The sequence below is a fragment of the Entelurus aequoreus genome, linkage group LG18 (genome assembly GCF_033978785.1).
Source record: "Entelurus aequoreus isolate RoL-2023_Sb linkage group LG18, RoL_Eaeq_v1.1, whole genome shotgun sequence".
NCBI lineage: Eukaryota > Metazoa > Chordata > Actinopteri > Syngnathiformes > Syngnathidae > Entelurus > Entelurus aequoreus.
Genome location: NC_084748.1, coordinates 1256081 through 1280283, shown reverse-complemented (window position 1 = coordinate 1280283; position 24203 = coordinate 1256081). Strand labels below are relative to the sequence as shown.

Below are 24203 nucleotides of genomic sequence, written 5' to 3'. Positions count from 1 at the left end.
TTGCTGGGTACTGGGGTTCAATCCCCACCTTCTACCTTCCTAGTCACGTCCGTTGTGTCCTTGGGCAAGACACTTCACCCTTGCTCCTGATGGGTGCTGGTTAGCGCCTTGCATGGCAGCTCCCTTAATCAGTGTGTGAATGTGTGTGTGAATGGGTAAATGTGGAAATAGTGTCAAAGCGCTTTGAGTACCTTGAAGGTAGAAAAGCGCTATACAAGTATAACCCATTTATTATTTATCATTTAAACCTGGGATTAATCGTGAGTAGTCTACATTCCAATCGTTGATTAATCGTTAATACACCAAGTTGAAACGTATGATTATCATGATCAATCCACCTTCAAACCTGGGATTAATCATGAGTAGTCAACTTTCAAACCTGTGAGTAGTCCACATTCAAACCTGGGATTAATCCTGAGTAGTCAACTTTCAAACCTGTGAGTAGTCCACATTCAAACCTGTGATTAATCGTGAGTAGTACACATTCAAATCTGGGATTATTGTGAGTACCGTAGTCCACATTCAAACCCATGATCAATCGTGAGTACTCCACATGCAAACCTGTGATTACTCGTGAGTAGTCCATATTCAAACCTGTGATTAATCGTGAGTAGTCCACATTCAAATCTGGGATTATTGTGAGTACCGTAGTCCACATTCAAACCCATGATCAATCGTGAGTACTCCACATGCAAACCTGTGATTACTCGTGAGTAGTCCACATTCAAACCTGGGATTAATCGTGAGTAGTCCACATTCAAACCTGTGATCAATCGTGAGTAATCCACATTCAAACCTGTGATTAATCGTGAATACACCAAATTCAAACCTGTGATTAATCGTGAGTAGTGTACATTCAAACCTGTAATGAATTGTTAATACACCAAATTCAAACCTATGATTATCGTGATCAATCTGCTTTCAAACCTGGGATTAATCATTATTACTCTACATTAAAGCCTGTGATTAATCATGATTACTCTACATTCAAACCTGGGATTAATAATTTTTACTCTACATTCAAGTCTGTGATTAATCATGATTACTCTACTTCCAAGCCTGTGATTAATCATGATTACTCTACATTCAAGCCTGTGATTAATCATGATTACTCTACATTCAAACCTGGGAATAATCATTTTTACTCTACATTCAAGCCTGTGATTAATCATGATTACTCTACTTCCAAGCCTGTGATTAATCATGATTACTCTACATTCAAGCCTGTGATTAATCATGATTACTCTACTTCCAAACCTGTGATTAATCATGATTACTCTACATTCAAACCTGGGATTAATCATTTTTACTCTACATCCAAGCCTGTGATTAATCATTTTTACTCTACATCCAAGCCTGTGATTAATCATGATTACTCTACTTCCAAGCCTGTGATTAATCATGATTACTCTACTTCCAAGCCTGTGATTAATTGTTACTACACTAAATTAAAATGTATGATTATTGTGATCAATCCGCCTTCAAGCCTGTAAATAATCATGATTACTCTACATTCAAGCCTGTGATTAATCATGATTAATCTACGTCCAAGCCTGTGATCATCCATGATTAATTTACAATCAAGCCTGTGATTATTCATGATTAATCTATATTCAAGCCTGTGATTAATTATGATTAATCACATTCAAACCTGTTAGTAGTCGTGAGTAATCCACATTCTAACCTGTGATTAATCGTGAAGAATACTATGAATAATCCCCCATTAGCTGTATTGTTAGCCGCCTCCTGCTAGCAGTTTTTTTACTATTTAGTATACGCGTAGAAGGTTTTAGACGTTTGTTCTTGTCTCACATAAATAATGTGGAGGATTTACCTTTTAAAAGTAACAGTGGGTGTTTTGACGAGTCTTTTCAGCAATTTGAGAAATGTTAGGTCATGTGGGGTCAAACATTTGCTTTAATAACAGCGTTAGTGTGAAATATTAGTCGGGCGGTCCAGTAGTACTGTGGACAAATGTGTGTTTGCACCTACAAACAACAAGACAGTAGAAAACATAATAAATAATGTAATAATAAATGTGTGTTTGCACCTACTAACAACATGGCAGTAGAAAACATAATAAATAATGTAATAATAAATGTGTGTTTGCACCTACTAACAACATGGCAGTAGAAAACATAATAAATAATGTAATAATAAATGTGTGTTTGCACCTACTAACAACATGGCAGTAGAAAACATAATAAATAATATAATAATAAATGTGTGTTTGCACCTACAAACAACAAGACAGTAGAAAACATAATAAATAATGAAATAATAAATGTGTGTTTGCACCTACAAACAACAAGACAGTAGAAAACATAATAAATAATGTAATAATAAATGTGTGTTTGCACCTACTAACAACATGGCAGTAGAAAACATAATAAATAATGTAATAATAAATGTGTGTTTGCACTTACAAACTGGGATTATTGTGAGTAGTTTGCACCTACTAACAACAAGGCAGTAGAAAACATAATAAATAATGTAATAACACATGTGTGTTTGCACCTACTAACAACAAGGCAGTAGAAAACATAATAAATAATGTAATAATAAATGTGTGTTTGCACCTACAAACAACAAGACAGTAGAAAACATAATAAATAATGTAATAATAAATGTGTGTTTGCACCTACTAACAACAAGACAGTAGAAAACATAATAAATAATGTAATAATAAATGTGTGTTTGCACCTACTAACAACAAGACAGTAGAAAACATAATAAATAATGTAATAATAAATGTGTTTGCACCTACAAACAACAAGGCAATAGAAAACATAATAAATAATGTAATAATAAATGTGTGTTTGCACCTACAAACAACAAGACAGTAGAAAACATAATAAATAATGTAATAATAAATGTGTGTTTGCACCTACAAACAACAAGACAGTAGAAAACATAATAAATAATGTAATAATAAATGTGTGTTTGCACCTACAAACAACAAGACAGTAGAAAACATAATAAATAATGTAATAATAAATGTGTGTTTGCACCTAAAAACAACAACACAGTAGAAAACATAATAAATAATGTAATAATAAATGTGTGTTTGCACCAAAAAACAACAAGACAGTAGAAAACATAATAAATAATGTAATAATAAATGTGTGTTTGCACCTACAAACAACAAGACAGTAGAAAACATAATAAACAATGCAATAATAAATGTGTGTTTGCACCTACAAACAACAAGACAGTAGAAAACATAATAAACAATGTAATAATAAATGTGTGTTTGCACCTACAAACAACAAGACAGTAGAAAACATAATAAATAATGTAATAATAAATGTGTGTTTGCACCTAAAAACAACAAGACAGTAGAAAACATAATAAATAATGTAATAATAAATGTGTGTTTGCACCTACAAACAACAAGACGGTAGAAAACATAATAAATAATGTAATAATAAATGTGTGTTTGCACCTACAAACAACAAGACAGTAGAAAACATAATAAACAAGGTAATAATAAATGTGTGTTTGCACCTACAAACAACAAGACAGTAGAAAACATAATAAATAATGTAATAATAAATGTGTGTTTGCACCTACAAACAACATGGCAATAGAAAACATAATAAATAATGTAATAATAAATGTGTGTTTGCACCTACAAACAACAAGACAGTAGAAAACATAATAAATAATGTAATAATAAATGTGTGTTTGCACCTACAAACAACATGGCAATAGAAAACATAATAAATAATGTAATAATAAATGTGTGTTTGCACCTACAAACAACAAGACAGTAAAAAACATAATAAATAATGTAATAATAAATGTGTGTTTGCACCTACAAACAACATGGCAATAGAAAACATAATAAATAATGTAATAATAAATGTGTGTTTGCACCTACAAACAACATGGCAGTAGAAAACATAATAAATAATGTAATAATAAATGTGTGTTTGCACCTACAAACAACATGGCAATAGAAAACATAATAAATAATGTAATAATAAATGTGTGTTTGCACCTACAAACAACATGGCAATAGAAAACATAATAAATAATGTAATAATAAAAGTGTGTTTGCACCTACAAACAACATGGCAGTAGAAAACATAATAAATAATGTAATAATAAATGTGTGTTTGCACCTACAAACATGGCAATAGAAAACATAATAAATAATGTAATAATAAATGTGTGTTTGCACCTACAAACAACATGGCAATAGAAAACATAATAAATAATGTAATAATAAATGTGTGTTTGCACCTACAAACAACATGGCAGTAGAAAACATAACAAATAATGTAATAATAAATGTGTGTTTGCACCTACAAACAACATGGCAATAGAAAACATAATAAATAATGTAATAATAAATGTGTGTTTGCACCTACAAACAACAAGACAGTAGAAAACATAATCAATAATGTAATAATAAATGTGTGTTTGCACCTACAAACAACATGGCAGTAGAAAACATAATAAATAATGTAATAATAAATGTGTTTGCACCTACAAACAACATGGCAATAGAAAACATAATAAATAATGTAATAATAAATGTGTGTTTGCACCTACAAACAACATGGCAATAGAAAACATAATAAATAATGTAATAATAAATGTGTGTTTGCACCTAAAAACAACAAGACAGTAGAAAACATAATAAATAATGTAATAATAAATGTGTGTTTGCACCTACAAACAACATGGCAATAGAAAACATAATAAATAATGTAATAATAAAAGTGTGTTTGCACCTACAAACAACATGGCAGTAGAAAACATAATAAATAATGTAATAATAAATGTGTGTTTGCACCTACAAACATGGCAATAGAAAACATAATAAATAATGTAATAATAAATGTGTGTTTGCACCTACAAACAACATGGCAATAGAAAACATAATAAATAATGTAATAATAAATGTGTGTTTGCACCTACAAACAACATGGCAGTAGAAAACATAACAAATAATGTAATAATAAATGTGTGTTTGCACCTACAAACAACATGGCAATAGAAAACATAATAAATAATGTAATAATAAATGTGTGTTTGCACCTACAAACAACAAGACAGTAGAAAACATAATCAATAATGTAATAATAAATGTGTGTTTGCACCTACAAACAACATGGCAGTAGAAAACATAATAAATAATGTAATAATAAATGTGTTTGCACCTACAAACAACATGGCAATAGAAAACATAATAAATAATGTAATAATAAATGTGTGTTTGCACCTACAAACAACATGGCAATAGAAAACATAATAAATAATGTAATAATAAATGTGTGTTTGCACCTAAAAACAACAAGACAGTAGAAAACATAATAAATAATATAATAATAAATGTGTGTTTGCACCTACAAACAACATGGCAGTAGAAAACATAATAAATAATGTAATAATAAATGTGTGTTTGCACCTACAAACAACATGGCAATAGAAAACATAATAAATAATGTAATAATAAATGTGTGTTTGCACCTACAAACAACAAGACAGTAGAAAACATAATAAATAATGTAATAATAAATGTGTGTTTGCACCTAAAAACAACAAGACAGTAGAAAACATAATAAATAATGTAATAATAAATGTGTGTTTGCACCTACAAACAACATGGCAGTAGAAAACATAATAAATAATGTAATAATAAATGTGTGTTTGCACCTACAAACAACATGGCAATAGAAAACATAATAAATAATGTAATAATAAATGTGTGTTTGCACCTACTAACAACATGGCAGTAGAAAACATAATAAATAATGTAATAATAAATGTGTGTTTGCACCTACAAACAACAAGACAGTAGAAAACATAATAAATAATGTAGTAATAAATGTGTGTTTGCACCTACAAACAACATGGCAATAGAAAACATAATAAATAATGTAATAATAAATGTGTGTTTGCACCTACAAACAACATGGCAGTAGAAAACATAATAAATAATGTAATAATAAATGTGTGTTTGCACCTACAAACAACATGGCAATAGAAAACATAATAAATAATGTAATAATAAATGTGTGTTTGCACCTACTAACAACATGGCAGTAGAAAACATAATAAATAATGTAATAATAAATGTGTGTTGGCACCTACAAACAACAAGACAGTAGAAAACATAATAAATAATGTAATAATAAATGTGTGTTTGCACCTACAAACAACATGGCAATAGAAAACATAATAAATAATGTAATAATAAATGTGTGTTTGCACCTACAAACAACATGGCAGTAGAAAACATAATAAATAATGTAATAATAAATGTGTGTTTGCACCTACAAACAACATGGCTGTAGAAAAATAAGATGCTAGTTTAGAAGTCAGTAGGAGAAGCAACACTCCTGGCACATAGATGATCTTTGACTTGAAGATCCTCTGCTAAAAAGACCACCTTTGTGTTCTGAAGTATCTGTCATGTTGTTCTGCTTTAGAATCCTTGTGACGGCTGTGTTGTTCTGCTTTAGAATCCTTGTGACGACAAGCGACATAAAGACATCTGGTCTAAGGAGAAGACCTGCGACAGGCTGCCCAAGTTCTTGGTGGTTGGACCACAGAAAACAGGTAAGTCCCTTGTCAACAAACTATTTTTTTTTTGTTTATGTATATATATATATATATATATATATATATATATATATATATATATATATATATATATATACATATATATATATATATATATATATATATATATATATATATATATATATATATATATATATATATATATATATATATATATATATATATATATATATATATATATATATATATGTATATATATATATATATATGTATATATATATATATATATATATATATATATATATATGTATATATATATATATATATACATATATATATATATACATATATATATATATATATATATATATATATATATATATATATATATATATATATATATATATATATATATATATATATATATACATATATATATATATAAATCAGTAAAAAGATACGAAGAAGTCTGAAGCTAAAGTCATAAAGAAATCTCTTAAGCGCAAAATGATGACCAACTTTAATTATGTTCACAGTTTAGCTCAATAAATGTGTTATTACTTTAGTTTATTTCAGCACAACACAATTGCTTGCACATTTATTTGCAATCCGTTATTTAGAAGTCTCTCTTTACGCAGTATATTAATTTAGTGCTTACTTTTCTAATCAGCCTGACCTAATCCTCAACTTGATGTGTTAATGAAGTAATAATCCTTGTGATTAACACATTATGTCCTATCATTTGTAAACTGTAAGTACAAACCCCGTTTCCATATGAGTTGTGAAATGGTGTTAGATGTAAATATAAACAGAATACAATGATTTGCAAATCCTTTTCAAGCCATATTCAGTTGAATATGCTACAAAGACAACATATTTCATGTTCAAACTCATAAACTTTATTTTTTTGCAAATAATCATTAAGTTATAATGTCATGGCTGCAACACGTGCCAAAGTAGTTGGGAAAGGGCATGTTCACCACTGTGTTACATGGCCTTTCCTTTGAACAACACTCAGTTTTGGTTTGGGAAGTGAGGAGACACATTTTTGAAGTGGAATTCTTTCCCATTCTTGCTTGATGTACAGCTTAAGTTGTTCAACAGTCCGGGGGTCTCACTTCTCACATTGCAGGTGCCACACATTTTCAATGTCTGGACTACAGGCAGGCCAGTCTAGTACCCGCACTCTTTTACTATGAAGCCACGTTGATGTAACACCTGGCTTGGCATTGTCTTGCTGAAATAAGCAGGGGCGTCCATGGTAACGTTGCTTGGATGGCAACATATGTTGCTCCAAAAGCTGTATGTACCTTTCAGCATTAATGGTGCCTTCACAGATGTGTAAGTTACCCATGTCTTGGCCACTAATACACCCCCATACCATCACACATGCTGCCTTTTACACTTTGCGCCTAGAACAATCCGGATGGTTCTTTCCCTCTTTGGTCCGGAGGACACGACGTCCACAGTTTCCAAAAACAATTTGAAATGTGGACTCGTCAGACCACAGAACACTTTTCCACTTTGTATCAGTCCATCTTAGATGAGCTCAGGCCCAGCAAAGCCGACGGCGTTTCTGGGTGTTGTTGATAAACGGTTTTGGCCTTGCATAGGAGAGTTTTAACTTGCACTTACAGATGTAGCGACCAACTGTAGTTACTGACAGTGGGTTTCTGAAGTGTTCCTGAGCCCATGTGGTGATATCCTTTACACACACTTGTTGATGCAGTACAGGCTGAGGGATGGAAGGTCACGGGCTTAGCTGCTTACCTGCAGTGATTTCTCCACATTCTCTCAACCCTTTGATGATATTACGGAGCGTAGATGGTGAAATCCCTCAATTCCTTGCAATAGCTGCTTGAGAAAGGTTGTTCTTAAACTGTTCAACAATTTGCTCAGGCATTTGTTGACAAAGTGGTGACCCTCGCCCCATCCTTGTTTGTGAATGACTGAGCATTTCATGGAATCTACTTTTATACCCAATCATGGCACCCACCTGTTCCCAATTAGCCTGCACACCTGTGGGATGTTCCAAATAAGTGTTTGATGAGCATTCCTCAACTTTATCAGTATTTATTGCCACCTTTCACAACTTCTTTGTCACGTGTTGCTGACATCAAATTACTAATTATTTTACATTACGCACAATCTAATAGGTCCATAGTAAAATTGGTAGCTATTTTAGCAATACACCTGCAGTAATATCATGTATGAGGCAGTGTAGTGTAGTGACATCATTAGTGCTAATTAATATAATGGTTACTATAGCAACAGCGGCCTTCCAGCAGCTTCCATTGAAAGACTGTGGTTGGATCCTGAAGTCAGAGAAGTGGGACAACAAATGCTGACATTTTGGAATCATGTGACCAAGTCATCATGTGACTTCATCAACCTTAACCACGCCCCTTTCTTGCAGGGACCACCGCACTTTATCTCTTCCTCCTCATGCACCCGTCCATCTCCAGCAACTACCCAAGTACCACAACTTACGAGGAGGTGCACTTCTTCAACACCAACAACTACCACAAAGGCATCGACTGGTGAGGACCAAACTACCGTGTCCCACATAGGTGGATGATATCATGACTTCTCACCGTGTCCCACATAGGTGGATGATATCATGACTTCTCACCGTGTCCCACACAGGTGGATGATATCATGACTTCTCACCGTGTCCCACACAGGTGGATGATATCATGACTTCTCACCGTGTCCCACACAGGTGGATGATATCATGACTTCTCACCGTGTCCCGCACAGGTGGATGATATCATGACTTCTCACTGTGTCCCACACAGGTGGATGATATCATGACTTCTCACCGTGTCCCACACAGGTGGACCATATCATGACTTCTCACCGTGTCCCACACAGGTGGATGATATCATGACTTCTCACCGTGTCCCACACAGGTGGATGATATCATGACTTCTCACCGTGTCCCACATAGGTGGATGATATCATGACTTCTCACCGTGTCCCACACAGGTGGATGATATCATGACTTCTCACGTGTCCCACACAGGTGGATGATATCATGACTTCTCACCGTGTCCCACACAGGTGGATGATATCATGACTTCTCACCGTGTCCCGCACAGGTGGATGATATCATGACTTCTCACTGTGTCCCACACAGGTGGATGATATCATGACTTCTCACCGTGTCCCACACAGGTGGACCATATCATGACTTCTCACCGTGTCCCACACAGGTGGATGATATCATGACTTCTCACCGTGTCCCACACAGGTGGATGATATCATGACTTCTCACCGTGTCCCACACAGGTGGATGATATCATGACTTCTCACCGTGTCCCACATAGGTGGATGATATCATGACTTCTCACCGTGTCCCACACAGGTGGACCATATCATGACTTCTCACCGTGTCCCACACAGGTGGATGATATCATGACTTCTCACCGTGTCCCACACAGGTGGATGATATCATGACTTCTCACCGTGTCCCACACAGGTGGATGATATCATGACTTCTCACCGTGTCCCACACAGGTGGACGATATCATGACTTCTCACCGTGTCCCACATAGGTGGACGATATCATGACTTCTCACCGTGTCCCACACAGGTGGATGATATCATGACTTCTCACCGTGTCCCACACAGGTGGATGATATCATGACTTCTCACCGTGTCCCACACAGGTGGATGATATCATGACTTCTCACCGTGTCCCACACAGGTGGATGATATCATGACTTCTCACCGTGTCCCACACAGGTGGATGATATCATGACTTCTCACCGTGTCCCACACAGGTGGACGATATCATGACTTCTCACCGTGTCCCACACAGGTGGATGATATCATGACTTCTCACCGTGTCCCACACAGGTGGATGATATCATGACTTCTCACCGTGTCCCACACAGGTGGATGATATCATGACTTCTCACCGTGTCCCACACAGGTGGACCATATCATGACTTCTCACCGTGTCCAACACAGGTGGATGATATCATGACTTCTCACCGTGTCCCACACAGGTGGATGATATCATGACTTCTCACCGTGTCCCGCACAGATGGATGATATCATGACTTCTCACCGTGTCCCACACAGGTGGACGATATCATGACTTCTCACCGTGTCCCACACAGGTGGATGATATCATGACTTCTCACCGTGTCCCACACAGGTGGACCATATCATGACTTCTCACCGTGTCCCACACAGGTGGATGATATCATGACTTCTCACCGTGTCCCGCACAGGTGGATGATATCATGACTTCTCACCGTGTCCCACACAGGTGGATGATATCATGACTTCTCACCGTGTCCCACACAGGTGGATGATATCATGACTTCTCACCGTGTCCCACACAGGTGGACGATATCATGACTTCTCACCGTGTCTCACACAGGTGGATGATATCATGACTTCTCACCGTGTCCCACACAGGTGGATGATATCATGACTTCTCACCGTGTCCCACACAGGTGGACGATAAGAAAAGCTGCCGGACAAGCCAGACATGAATCAAAACAAGTTTGAGTTCCAGGGAATTGTTGAAAATAACGTGTTGACTTTTGTGATTAATCACAATCAACTATTGTGTTAATGTATGTGGTAGATTAATCACATTTCACTCCCTCACTGGACTTTACACCAGATTGTCAGCAAGTTGATGATGTTTAAAAAATGTTTTTTAATGACATTTTGAAAGAATGTTTTATTGTTGTCCAACTAAGGGGTCTTTTAAGTTCATTTTAATTATGCAAGTGAGTGATTCATTGTGATTAATCCAATACCAAACCAGTAATTCATCATGATTAATCCAAATTCAAACCTGTGATTAATCATGACTAATCTACATTTAAATTCACAGTCATTCACAGTCAAACCTGTGATTAATCGTGATTCATTCAGTCAAACCTGTGATTAATCGTGATTCATTCACAGTCAAACCTGTGATTAATCATGACTAATCTACATTCATATCATTCACAGTCAAACCTGTGATTAATCGTGACTCATTCAGTCAAACCTGTGATTAATTAAATCGAGAGCAATTCACCTTGTGAATAATCATGATTAAAACACACTCAAACCTATGATTAATCATGACTAATCTATATTTAAATCTGCAATCACTGAGTAATCCAGATTCAAACCTGTGACCAATTGTGATTAATCCACAATGAAACCTGTGATTAATAGTAATTAATCCACATACAATCTGTGATTAATAGTAATTAATCCACATACAACCCTGTGATTAATAGTAATTACATACAAACCTGTGATTAATAGTAATTAATCCACATACAAACATGTGATTAATAGTAATTAATCCACATACAATCTGTGATTAATAGTAATTAATCCACATACAAACCTGTGATTATTAGTAATTAATCCACATACAAACCTGTGATTAATAGTAATTAATCCACATACAAACCTGTGATTAATAGTAATTAACCCACATACAATCTGTGATTAATAGTAATTAATCCACATACAAACCTGTGATTAATAGTAATTAATCCACATACAATCTGTGATTAATAGTAATTAATCCACATACAAACCTGTGATTAATAGTAATTAATCCACATACAATCTGTGATTAATAGTAATTAATCCACATACAAACCTGTGATTAATAGTAATTAATCCACATACAAACCTGTGATTAATAGTAATTAATCCACATACAAACCTGTGATTAATAGTAATTAATCCACATACAAACCTGTGATTAATAGTAATTAACCCACATACCATCTGTGATTAATAGTAATTAATCTCCACATACAAATGTGTGATTAATAGTAATTAATCCACATACAATCTGTGATTAATAGTAATTAATCCACATACAAACCTGTGGTTAATAGTAATTAATCCACATACAATCTGTGATTAATAGTAATTAATCCACATACAAACCTGTTATTAATAGTAATTAATCCACATACAAACCTGTAATTAATAGTAATTAATCCACATAAAATATGTGATTAATAGTAATTAATCCACATACAAACCTGTGATTAATAGTAATTAATCCACATACAAACCTGTGATTAATAGTAATTAACCCACATACCATCTGTGATTAATAGTAATTAATCCACATACAAACCTGTGATTAATAGTAATTAATCCACATACAAACGTGTGATTAATAGTAATTAATCCACATACAATCTGTGATTAATAGTAATTAATCCACATACAAACCTGTGGTTAATAGTAATTAATCCACATACAATCTGTGATTAATAGTAATTAATCCACATACAAACCTGTTATTAATAGTAATTAATCCACATACAAACCTGTAATTAATAGTAATTAATCCACATAAAATATGTGATTAATAGTAATTAATCCACATACAAACCTGTGATTAATAGTAATTAATCCACATACAAACCTGTAATTAATAGTAATGAATCCACATACAATCTGTGATTAATAGTAATTAATCCACATACAAACCTGTGATTAATAGTAATTAATCCACATACAATCTGTGATTAATAGTAATTAATCCACATACAAACCTGTGATTAATAGTTATTAATCCACATACAAACCTGTGATTAATAGTAATTAATTCACATACAAACCTGTGATTAATAGTAATTAATCCACATACAAACCTGTGATTAATAGTAATTAACCCACAAACAATCTGTGATTAATAGTAATTAATCCACATACAAACCTGTGATTAATAGTAATTAATCCACATACAAACGTGTGATTAATAGTAATTAATCCACATACAATCTGTGATTAATAGTAATTAATCCACATACAAACCTGTGGTTAATAGTAATTAATCCATATACAAACCTGTAATTAATAGTAATTAATCCACATACAAACCTGTGATTAATAGTAATTAATCCACATACAAACCTGTGATTAATAGTAATTAACCCACATACAATCTGTGATTAATAGTAATTAATCCACATACAAACCTGTGATTAATAGTAATTAATCCACATACAATCTGTGATTAATAGTAATTAATCCACATACAAACCTGTGATTAATAGTAATTAATCCACATACAATCTGTGATTAATAGTAATTAATCCACATACAAACCTGTGATTAATATTAATTAATCCACATACAAACCTGTGATTAATAGTAATTAATCCACATACAAACCTGTGATTAATAGTAATTAATCCACATACAAACCTGTGATTAATAGTAATTAACCCACATACCATCTGTGAATAATAGTAATTAATCCACATACAAACCTGTGATTAATAGTAATTAATCCACATACAAACATGCGATTAATAGTAATTAATCCACATACAATCTGTGATTAATAGTAATTAATCCACATACAATCTGTGATTAATAGTAATTAATCCACATACAAACCTGTGGTTAATAGTAATTAATCCACATACAATCTGTGATTAATAGTAATTAATCCACATACAAACCTGTTATTGATAGTAATTAATCCACATACAAACCTGTAATTAATAGTAATTAATCCACATAAAATCTGTGATTAATAGTAATTAATCCACATACAAACCTGTGATTAATAGTAATTAATCCACATACAAACCTGTGATTAATAGTAATTAATCCACATACAATCTGTGATTAATAGTAATTAATCCACATACAAACCTGTGATTAATAGTAATTAATCCACATACAATCTGTGATTAATAGTAATTAATCCACATACAAACCTGTGATTAATAGTAATTAATCCACATACAAACCTGTGATTAATAATAATTAATCCACATACAAACCTGTGATTAATAGTAATTAATCCACATACAAACCTGTGATTAATAGTAATTAATCCACATACAAACCTGTGATTAATAGTAATTAATCCACATACAAACCTGTGATTAATAGTAATTAACCCACATACAATCTGTGATTAATAGTAATTAATCCACATACAAACCTGTGATTAATAGTAATTAATCCACATACAAACCTGTGATTAATAGTAATTAATCCACATACAAACGTGTGATTAATAGTAATTAATCCACATACAATCTGTGATTAATAGTAATTAATCCACATACAAACCTGTGGTTAATAGTAATTAATCCACATACAAACCTGTAATTAATCCACATTAAAACCTGTGATTAATCATGATTTAGCCATATTCAAACCTGTGATTAATCCACATTAAAACCTGTGATTAATCCACATTAAAACCTGTGATTAATCATGATTTAGCCATATTCAAAGCTGTGATTAACTTCTGTATTGAATGAACAAGAGAGTGTCCTATGGTTTACAAAAGAAAAGAACCAAAGAGGTTTACGATAAACGCCACATCAAAAGAACCACTGGCATTAACAGCTGTGGCTGTAGGCAACCTCCTGGTGTAGTTGTATAATCACTTCCCAAATATGGTGCAGTAGTTGCTATGTATCAACTTCATGTGCACTTTAGAAGGTGTGTTGCGTTACTCAGCTGTTGTTAACAATCAGCAGCAATAATGTGCATGTTGTTAAAAATCAGCAGCAATAATGTGCATGTTGTTAACAATCAGCAGCAATAATGTGCATGTTGTTAACAATCAGCAGCAATAATGTGCATGTTGTTAACAATCAGCAGCAATAATGTGCATGTTGTTAACAATCAGCAGCAATAATGTGCATGTTGTTAACAATCAGCAGCAATAATGTGCATGTTGTTAACAATCAGCAGCAATAATGTGCATGTTGTTAACTATCAGCAGCAATAATGTGCATGTTGTTAACAATCAGCAGCAATAATGTGCATGTTGTTAACAATCAGCAGCAATAATGTGCATGTTGTTAACAATCAGCAGCAATAATGTGCATGTTGTTAACAATCAGCAGCAATAATGTGCATTTTGTTAACTATCAGCAGCAATAATGTGCATGTTGTTAACAATCAGCAGCAATAATGTGCATGTTGTTAACAATCAGCAGCAATAATGTGCATGTTGTTAACAATCAGCAGCAATAATGTGCATGTTGTTAACAATCAGCAGCAATAATGTGCATGTTGTTAACAATCAGCAGCAATAATGTGCATGTTGTTAACAATCAGCAGCAATAATGTGCATGTTGTTAACAATCAGCAGCAATAATGTGCATGTTGTTAACAATCAGCAGCAATAATGTGCATTTTGTTAACTATCAGCAGCAATAATGTGCATGTTGTTAACAATCAGCAGCAATAATGTGCATGTTGTTAACAATCAGCAGCAATAATGTGCATGTTGTTAACAATCAGCAGCAATAATGTGCATGTTGTTAACAATCAGCAGCAATAATGTGCATGTTGTTAACAATCAGCAGCAATAATGTGCATGTTGTTAACAATCAGCAGCAATAATGTGCATTTTGTTAACTATCAGCAGCAATAATGTGCATGTTGTTAACAATCAGCAGCAATAATGTGCATGTTGTTAACAATCAGCAGCAATAATGTGCATGTTGTTAACAATCAGCAGCAATGATGTGCATGTTGTTAACAATCAGCAGCAATAATGTGCATGTTGTTAACAATCAGCAGCAATGGTGTGCATGTTGTTAACAATCAGCAGCAATGATGTGCATGTTGTTAACAATCAGCAGCAATAATGTGCATGTTGTTGACAATCAGCAGCAATAATGTGCATGTTGTTAACAATCAGCAGCAATAATGTGCATGTTGTTAACAATCAACAGCAATAATGTGCATGTTGTTAACAATCAGCAGCAATAATGTGCACGTTGTTAACAATCAGCAGCAATAATGTGCATGTTGTTAACAATCAGCAGCAATAATGTGCACGTTGTTAACAATCAGCAGCAATAATGTGCATGTTGTTAACAATCAGCAGCAATAATGTGCATGTTGTTAACAATCAGCAGCAATAATGTGCATGTTGTTAACAATCAGCAGCAATAATGTGCATGTTGTTAACAATCAGCAGCAATAATGTGCATGTTGTTAACAATCAGCAGCAATGATGCTGACTTAGCAGTTTGCAGCTAAGCGCTAGCACAACATTGTTTGTGTTGTGCAGTCTACTAGTTGATGTATGCAACTAACACTCCAGAGCATACAGAGATGTGTCCAGTTATGAATATGAGGTTCCAAAGTAAAGACAAATGTGTGTTCCTGGCGCTTAGGTACATGGACTTCTTCCCTGTGCCCTCCAACGTCAGCACGGACTTCCTGTTTGAGAAAAGTGCCAACTACTTCCCCTCCGAGGAGTCCCCGCGGCGCTCTGCAGCACTGCTGCCCAAGTCCAAGATCATCACCTTGCTCATCAACCCCTCGGATCGAGCCTACAGCTGGTACCAGGTACTTAGCAACACACACTTGGCCTACAGCTGGTACCAGGTACTTAGCAACACACACATGGCCTACAGCTGGTACCAGGTACTTAGCAACACACACTTGGCCTACAGCTGGTACCAGGTACTTAGCAACACACACTTGGCCTACAGCTGGTACCAGGTACTTAGCAACACACACTTGGCCTACAGCTGGTACCAGGTACTTAGCAACACACACATGGCCTACAGCTGGTACCAGGTACTTAGCAACACACACATGGCCTACAGCTGGTACCAGGTACTTAGCAACACACACATGGCCTACAGCTGGTACCAGGTACTTAGCAACACACACACGGCCTACAGCTGGTACCAGGTACTTAGCAACACACACACGGCCTACAGCTGGTACCAGGTACTTAGCAACACACACTTGGCCTACAGCTGGTACCAGGTACTTAGCAACACACACATGGCCTACAGCTGGTACCAGGTACTTAGCAACACACACATGGCCTACAGCTGGTACCAGGTACTTAGCAACACACACATGGCCTACAGCTGGTACCAGGTACTTAGCAACACACACACGGCCTACAGCTGGTACCAGGTACTTAGCAACACACACACGGCCTACAGCTGGTACCAGGTACTTAGCAACACACACTTGGCCTACAGCTGGTACCAGGTACTTAGCAACACACACATGGCCTACAGCTGGTACCAGGTACTTAGCAACACACACATGGCCTACAGCTGGTACCAGGTACTTAGCAACACACACTTGGCCTACAGCTGGTACCAGGTACTTAGCAACACACACATGGCCTACAGCTGGTACCAGGTACTTAGCAACACACACACGGCCTACAGCTGGTACCAGGTACTTAGCAACACACACACGGCCTACAGCTGGTACCAGGTACTTAGCAACACACACTTGGCCTACAGCTGGTACCAGGTACTTAGCAACACACACATGGCCTACAGCTGGTACCAGGTACTTAGCAACACACACTTGGCCTACAGCTGGTACCAGGTACTTAGCAACACACACTTGGCCTACAGCTGGTACCAGGTACTTAGCAACACACACTTGGCCTACAGCTGGTACCAGGTACTTAGCAACACACACTTGGCCTACAGCTGGTACCAGGTACTTAGCAACACACACATGGCCTACAGCTGGTACCAGGTACTTAGCAACACACACATGGCCTACAGCTGGTACCAGGTACTTAGCAACACACACATGGCCTACAGCTGGTACCAGGTACTTAGCAACACACACATGGCCTACAGCTGGTACCAGGTACTTAGCAACACACACATGGCCTACAGCTGGTACCAGGTACTTAGCAACACACACTTGGCCTACAGCTGGTACCAGGTACTTAGCAACACACACTTGGCCTACAGCTGGTACCAGGTACTTAGCAACACACACTTGGCCTACAGCTGGTACCAGGTACTTAGCAACACACACATGGCCTACAGCTGGTACCAGGTACTTAGCAACACACACTTGGCCTACAGCTGGTACCAGGTACTTAGCAACACACACTTGGCCTACAGCTGGTACCAGGTACTTAGCAACACACACTTGGCCTACAGCTGGTACCAGGTACTTAGCAACACACACTTGGCCTACAGCTGGTACCAGGTACTTAGCAACACACACATGGCCTACAGCTGGTACCAGGTACTTAGCAACACACACATGGCCTACAGCTGGTACCAGGTACTTAGCAACACACACATGGCCTACAGCTGGTACCAGGTACTTAGCAACACACACTTGGCCTACAGCTGGTACCAGGTACTTAGCAACACACACATGGCCTACAGCTGGTACCAGGTACTTAGCAACACACACTTGGCCTACAGCTGGTACCAGGTACTTAGCAACACACACATGGCCTACAGCTGGTACCAGGTACTTAGCAACACACACTTGGCCTACAGCTGGTACCAGGTACTTAGCAACACACACATGGCCTACAGCTGGTACCAGGTACTTAGCAACACACACATGGCCTACAGCTGGTACCAGGTACTTAGCAACACACACATGGCCTACAGCTGGTACCAGGTACTTAGCAACACACACATGGCCTACAGCTGGTACCAGGTACTTAGCAACACACACATGGCCTACAGCTGGTACCAGGTACTTAGCAACACACACACGGCCTACAGCTGGTACCAGGTACTTAGCAACACACACATGGCCTACAGCTGGTACCAGGTACTTAGCAACACACACATGGCCTACAGCTGGTACCAGGTACTTAGCAACACACACATGGCCTACAGCTGGTACCAGGTACTTAGCAACACACACATGGCCACTACATTAGGAACCACGCAACAGCCTCTTTTCAATGGACATCTAAGGCGCTGTGAATAAAGTCTAGAAGATTGTTCATTTAGAGGAAGGACAAACAGTAGCAATATGGCGCTGGGGAACTAAAGTTGCTTGGACCAATTTTCACATGCTTTTGTCCAACTTGCGGCACCACCTTAGCAGGGATCCAAACCAAAATCGAACTCCTTGGACTCGCCCATGGTCTCGTTCCTGGTGCCTCTATCTCGTTCCTGGTGCCTCTATGTTGTTCCTGGTGCCTCTATCTCGTTCCTGGGCCCTCTATCTCGTTCCTGGTGCCTCTATGTCGTTCCTGGTGCCTCTATCTCGTTCCTGGTGCCTCTATGTTGTTCCTGGTGCCTCTATCTCGTTCCTGGTGCCTCTATCTCGTTCCTGGTGCCTCTATGTTGTTCCTGGTGCCTCTATCTCGTTCCTGGTGCCTCTATCTCGTTCCTGGGGCCTCTATGTTGTTCCTGGTGCCTCTATCTCGTTCCTGGTGCCTCTATCTCGTTCCTGGTGCCTCTATGTTGTTCCTGGTGCCTCTATCTTGTTCCTGGTGCCTCTATCTTGTTCCTGGTGCCTCTATCTGGTGCCTCTATGTTGTTCCTGGTGCCTCTATCTTGTTCCTGGTGCCTCTATCTCGTTCCTGGTGCCTCTATGTTGTTCCTGGTGCCTCTATCTTGTTCCTGGTGCCTCTATCTGGTGCCTCTATGTTGTTCCTGGTGCCTCTATCTCGTTCCCGGTGCCTCTATCTCGTTCCTGGTGCCTCTATGTTGTTCCTGGTGCCTCTATCTCGTTCCTGGTGCCTCTATCTCGTTCCTTGTGCCTCTATCTTGTTCCTGGTGCCTCTATCTGGTGCCTCTATCTTGTTCCTGGTGCCTCTATCTTGTTCCTGGTGCCTCTATCTCGTTCCTGGTGCCTCTATCTCGTTCCTGGTGCCTCTATCTTGTTCCTGGTGCCTCTATCTCGTTCCTGGTGCCTCTATCTGGGCAAGCTAAAAGAGATAGAAAGCTAAAAGAGATAGAAAGCTAAAAATGAGTTCATTGTGTTTATCTTCTTGGAGAAGAAGCAGACATTTCTACCAGTCAAAGACGGGAAAAGATTCTCTAACAGATGCAACCACACAACACGTCACACTGTCGTGACTCCACAACTTTCCTTGGTCCTATGGTGGGGTGTTGACATTTCTCACTGCAGTTGCTGCGAATGTACTTCCTGCTTTGTGCCTTGCACCGGAAGTATAACTGTCCGTAGCGTTTCAGCTCGAAAACATTCTTCATGTATCACTCCAAGCAACATTTGTAAGACTTACAACTAAAACAATTCAAAGTGTACAATGTGTGATGTCAGTAAGAGTGTTTTCATGCATATTTGTACATGTTGTCGTAATGTAATCAGGCTAGTGTCGTTAGCATTAGCGAATAGGCTAACCGCAAAAATGTTTTGTATTCAACAAACAGTTCTCATTTAACACGGACAAAGACACTGAAAATGTGTGTTGTTGTTTGTGCTGTGGGGCCATTTTTTGTGCTTTGAACAGGAAGTATATCTCATTCCGTATTCTAGCCGTCCATCGCGTTTCTACTCGTATGGATTCTTCATTCATCACTCCGAGCAACGTTTGTAAGTTTTCCAATATAACTAAAACAATGCATACTTACTAAGTGTCACGACTGGGTTCTTGGGTCTTGTTTCTCCAGAAGGCAACGGAAAGTTGGCGCGAGTTTGCATACATGATTTATTTTGACACTAATAAAGTACAAAAAAAGGAAGCAAACAAAAGGCGCTCACAGCGGAGGTAACAACTTGACTATGAAAACAAAACTTGCACAATGGCAAAAACGATGAACAATAAAACAAAAACACAAACTGTGGCAATAATAAACAAAAACTTACTTGGTAAAGAACTGTGAACATGACATGAATCAGGGTGGTGAAAAAGTGCGAGGACGCCAGGACCAACAACAGAAACAGACAGATTTAAATAGTGACGTGATCAGTGAAAACAGGTGCGTGACTCGAAAGGTGAAACAGGTGCGTGACAAGACAGGTGAAAACTAATGGGTGACCATGGAAACCAAACCAAACAAGGAAGTGCACAAAAAGTCCAAAACCAAATCCGAACATGACTAAAACAAAACATAATCACAGACATGACACTAAGGGGTCCCATGTGTGATGTTAATACATATTTGGCTGCAAAGAAGAACGTTGTAGGTGGGATGGATCGGTGTCTTAGCGGCTAAGTACAATACTTACAGCAACACAACAAGGACTACTTACCCTGATAGAAGACGCCTAGCTGATGCTTGCCGCCAAACCCACAGATGAAGTCCTTTGTCGTGCCGTCGATCGCTGGAACGCAGGTGAGCACGGCTGTTGATGGGAAGATGAGGGCTGGCTGGCGTAGGTGGAGCGCTAATGTTTTATCATAGTTCTGTGAGGTCCGGTTGCTAAGTTGCTAAATTAGCCTTAGCGTCGTTAGCAACAGCATAGTTAAGCCTTACCAGGCTGAGAATTTTTAACCGTGTAGTTACATGTCCATGGTTTAATAGTATTGTTGATCTTCTGTCTATCCTTCTAGTCAGGGGTTTATTTATTTTGTTTCTATCTTCATTTGAGAACGATGCTATCACGTTAGCTCAGTAGCTAAGTGTGTCACCGATGTATTGTCTTGGAGATAAAAGTCACTTTAAATGTCCATTTTGCGTGCTCGACTCTCATTTTCAAGAGGATATAGTATCCCAGGTGGTTTAAAATACAAATCCGTGATCTACAATAGAAAAAGGAGAGTGTGGAATCCAATGAGCCAGCTTGTACCTAAGTTACGGTCAGAGCGAAAAAAGATACGTCCTGCACTGCACTCTAGTCCTTCACTCTCACGTTCCTCATCTACGAATCTTTCATCCTCGCTCAAATTAATGGGGTAATCGTCGCTTTCTCGGTCCGAATCTCTCTCGCTCCGTTGTAAACAACGGGGAAATGTGAGGAATACTAGCTCCTGTGACGTCACGCTACTTCCGCTACAGGCAAGGCTTTTTTTTATCAGCGAGCAAAAGTTGCGAACTTTATCGTTGATGTTCTCTACTAAATCCTTTCAGCAAAAATATGGCAATATCGCGAAATGATCAAGTATGACACATAGAATGGATCTGCTATCCCCGTTTCAATGAAAAAAAATCATTTCAGTAGACCTTTAATGTTGTGTGTTTTAATGTTGTGTGTCTGCTGTTTATGGTTGTATCCGTTTAAGAAAACATGTTCATGTGTTTTTCTGTCTCTCCAGCATCAGCGAGCGCACGAGGACCACGCAGCCCTTCGCTTTACCTTCTACGATGTCATCAGCGCCAAAGCCGGCGTTCCGGCCGAGCTGCGTTCCCTGCAGAACCGCTGTTTGATGCCCGGCCTGTACGCCACGCACCTGGACAGGTGGCTCGCACACTACCCCGCTAACCAGGTAGAGCGTTAGCCGCTACATAGTTCCATCTGCAAGCTGCTGACCTATTCATGCACGCAGGTGATGATCATGTATTCATGCACGCGGATGATGATCATGTATTCATGCACGCAGGTGATGATCATGTATTCATGCACGCAGGTGATGATCATGTATTCATGCACGCAGGTGATGATCATGTATTCATGCACGCAGGTGATGATCATGTATTCATGCACGCAGGTGATGATCATGTATTCATGCACGCAGGTGATGATCATGTATTCATGCACGCAGGTGATGATCATGTATTCATGCACGCAGGTGATGATCATGTATTCATGCACGCAGGTGATGATCATGTATTCATGCACGCAGATGATGATCATGTATTCATGCACGCAGGTGATGATCATGTATTCATGCACGCAGATGATGATCATGTATTCATGCACGCAGATGATGATCATGTATTCATGCACGCAGGTGATGATCATGTATTCATGCACGCAGGTGATGATCATAGACGGCCATCAGCTGAGAGCCGACCCTGCCGCTGTCATGGATGAAGTCCAGAAGTTTCTGGGAGTCACGCCTCATTTCAACTATTCGCAGGCACTCACGTAAGGCAGTGGTTCTCAACCTTTTTTCAGTGATGTACCCTCTGTGAATTTTGTTTTAATTCAAGTACCCCCTAATCAGAGCAAAGCATTTTTGGTTGGAAAAAAGAGATAAAGAAGTCAAATACAGCACTATGTCATCAGTTTCTGATTAATTAAAATATAACAGTGCAAAATATTGCTCATTTGTTGTGGTCTTTCTTGAACTATTTGGAAAAAACATAGGTTGTTATTTATATTTATAAAGGATTTTTGAATTGTTGCTCTTTTTAGAATATTAAAAACAAATCTCACGTACCCATTGGCATACCTTCAATTACCCCCAGGGGTACACGTACCCCCACTTGAGAACCACTGACGTAAGGCATCTTCTTCTCGCCACTCGCTCTTTTCCTCAACATTGTGGGAAAACAAGTTAAGTAGGACCAGGGGCCTCATGTATTAAGATTTACAAAAAATTGTTGTACTTTCAAATCCACAAAACATTGTACGCAAGAACATTGTCATTGATGAGTTAGTATGCAGTAATTCCAGTGACAGTTGGTAAAGAGTTGTCATTGATGAGTTAGTATGCAGTAATTCCAGTGAAAGTTGGTAAAGAGTTGTCATTGATGAGTTAGTATGCAGTAATTCCAGTGGAAGTTGGTAAAGAGTTGTCATTGATGAGTTAGTATGCAGTAATTCCAGTGAAAGTTGGTAAAGAGTTGTCATTGATGAGTTAGTATGCAGTAATTCCAGTGACAGTTGGTAAAGAGTTGTCATTGATGAGTTAGTATGCAGTAATTCCAGTGAAAGTTGGTAAAGAGTTGTCATTGATGAGTTAGTATGCAGTAATTCCAGTGGAAGTTGGTAAAGAGTTGTCATTGATGAGTTAGTATGCAGTAATTCCAGTGACAGTTGGTAAAGAGTTGTCATTGATGAGTTAGTATGCAGTAATTCCA

General features: G+C 37.5%; 1 protein-coding gene across 1 annotated transcript in view; it reads left to right on the top strand.

Annotated features, from left to right (window-relative positions):
- The window catches only part of ndst3 (N-deacetylase/N-sulfotransferase (heparan glucosaminyl) 3), a 310454-nt gene that overhangs the window by 269549 nt on the left and 16702 nt on the right, over positions 1-24203 (top strand). Inside the window, exons 15-19 of the mRNA XM_062027384.1 lie at positions 6477-6573; positions 8954-9077; positions 16692-16866; positions 22493-22663; positions 23156-23265. Coding sequence (XP_061883368.1) covers positions 6477-6573; positions 8954-9077; positions 16692-16866; positions 22493-22663; positions 23156-23265 — 677 coding nt within the window. The remainder of the gene's footprint in view (positions 1-6476; positions 6574-8953; positions 9078-16691; positions 16867-22492; positions 22664-23155; positions 23266-24203) is intronic.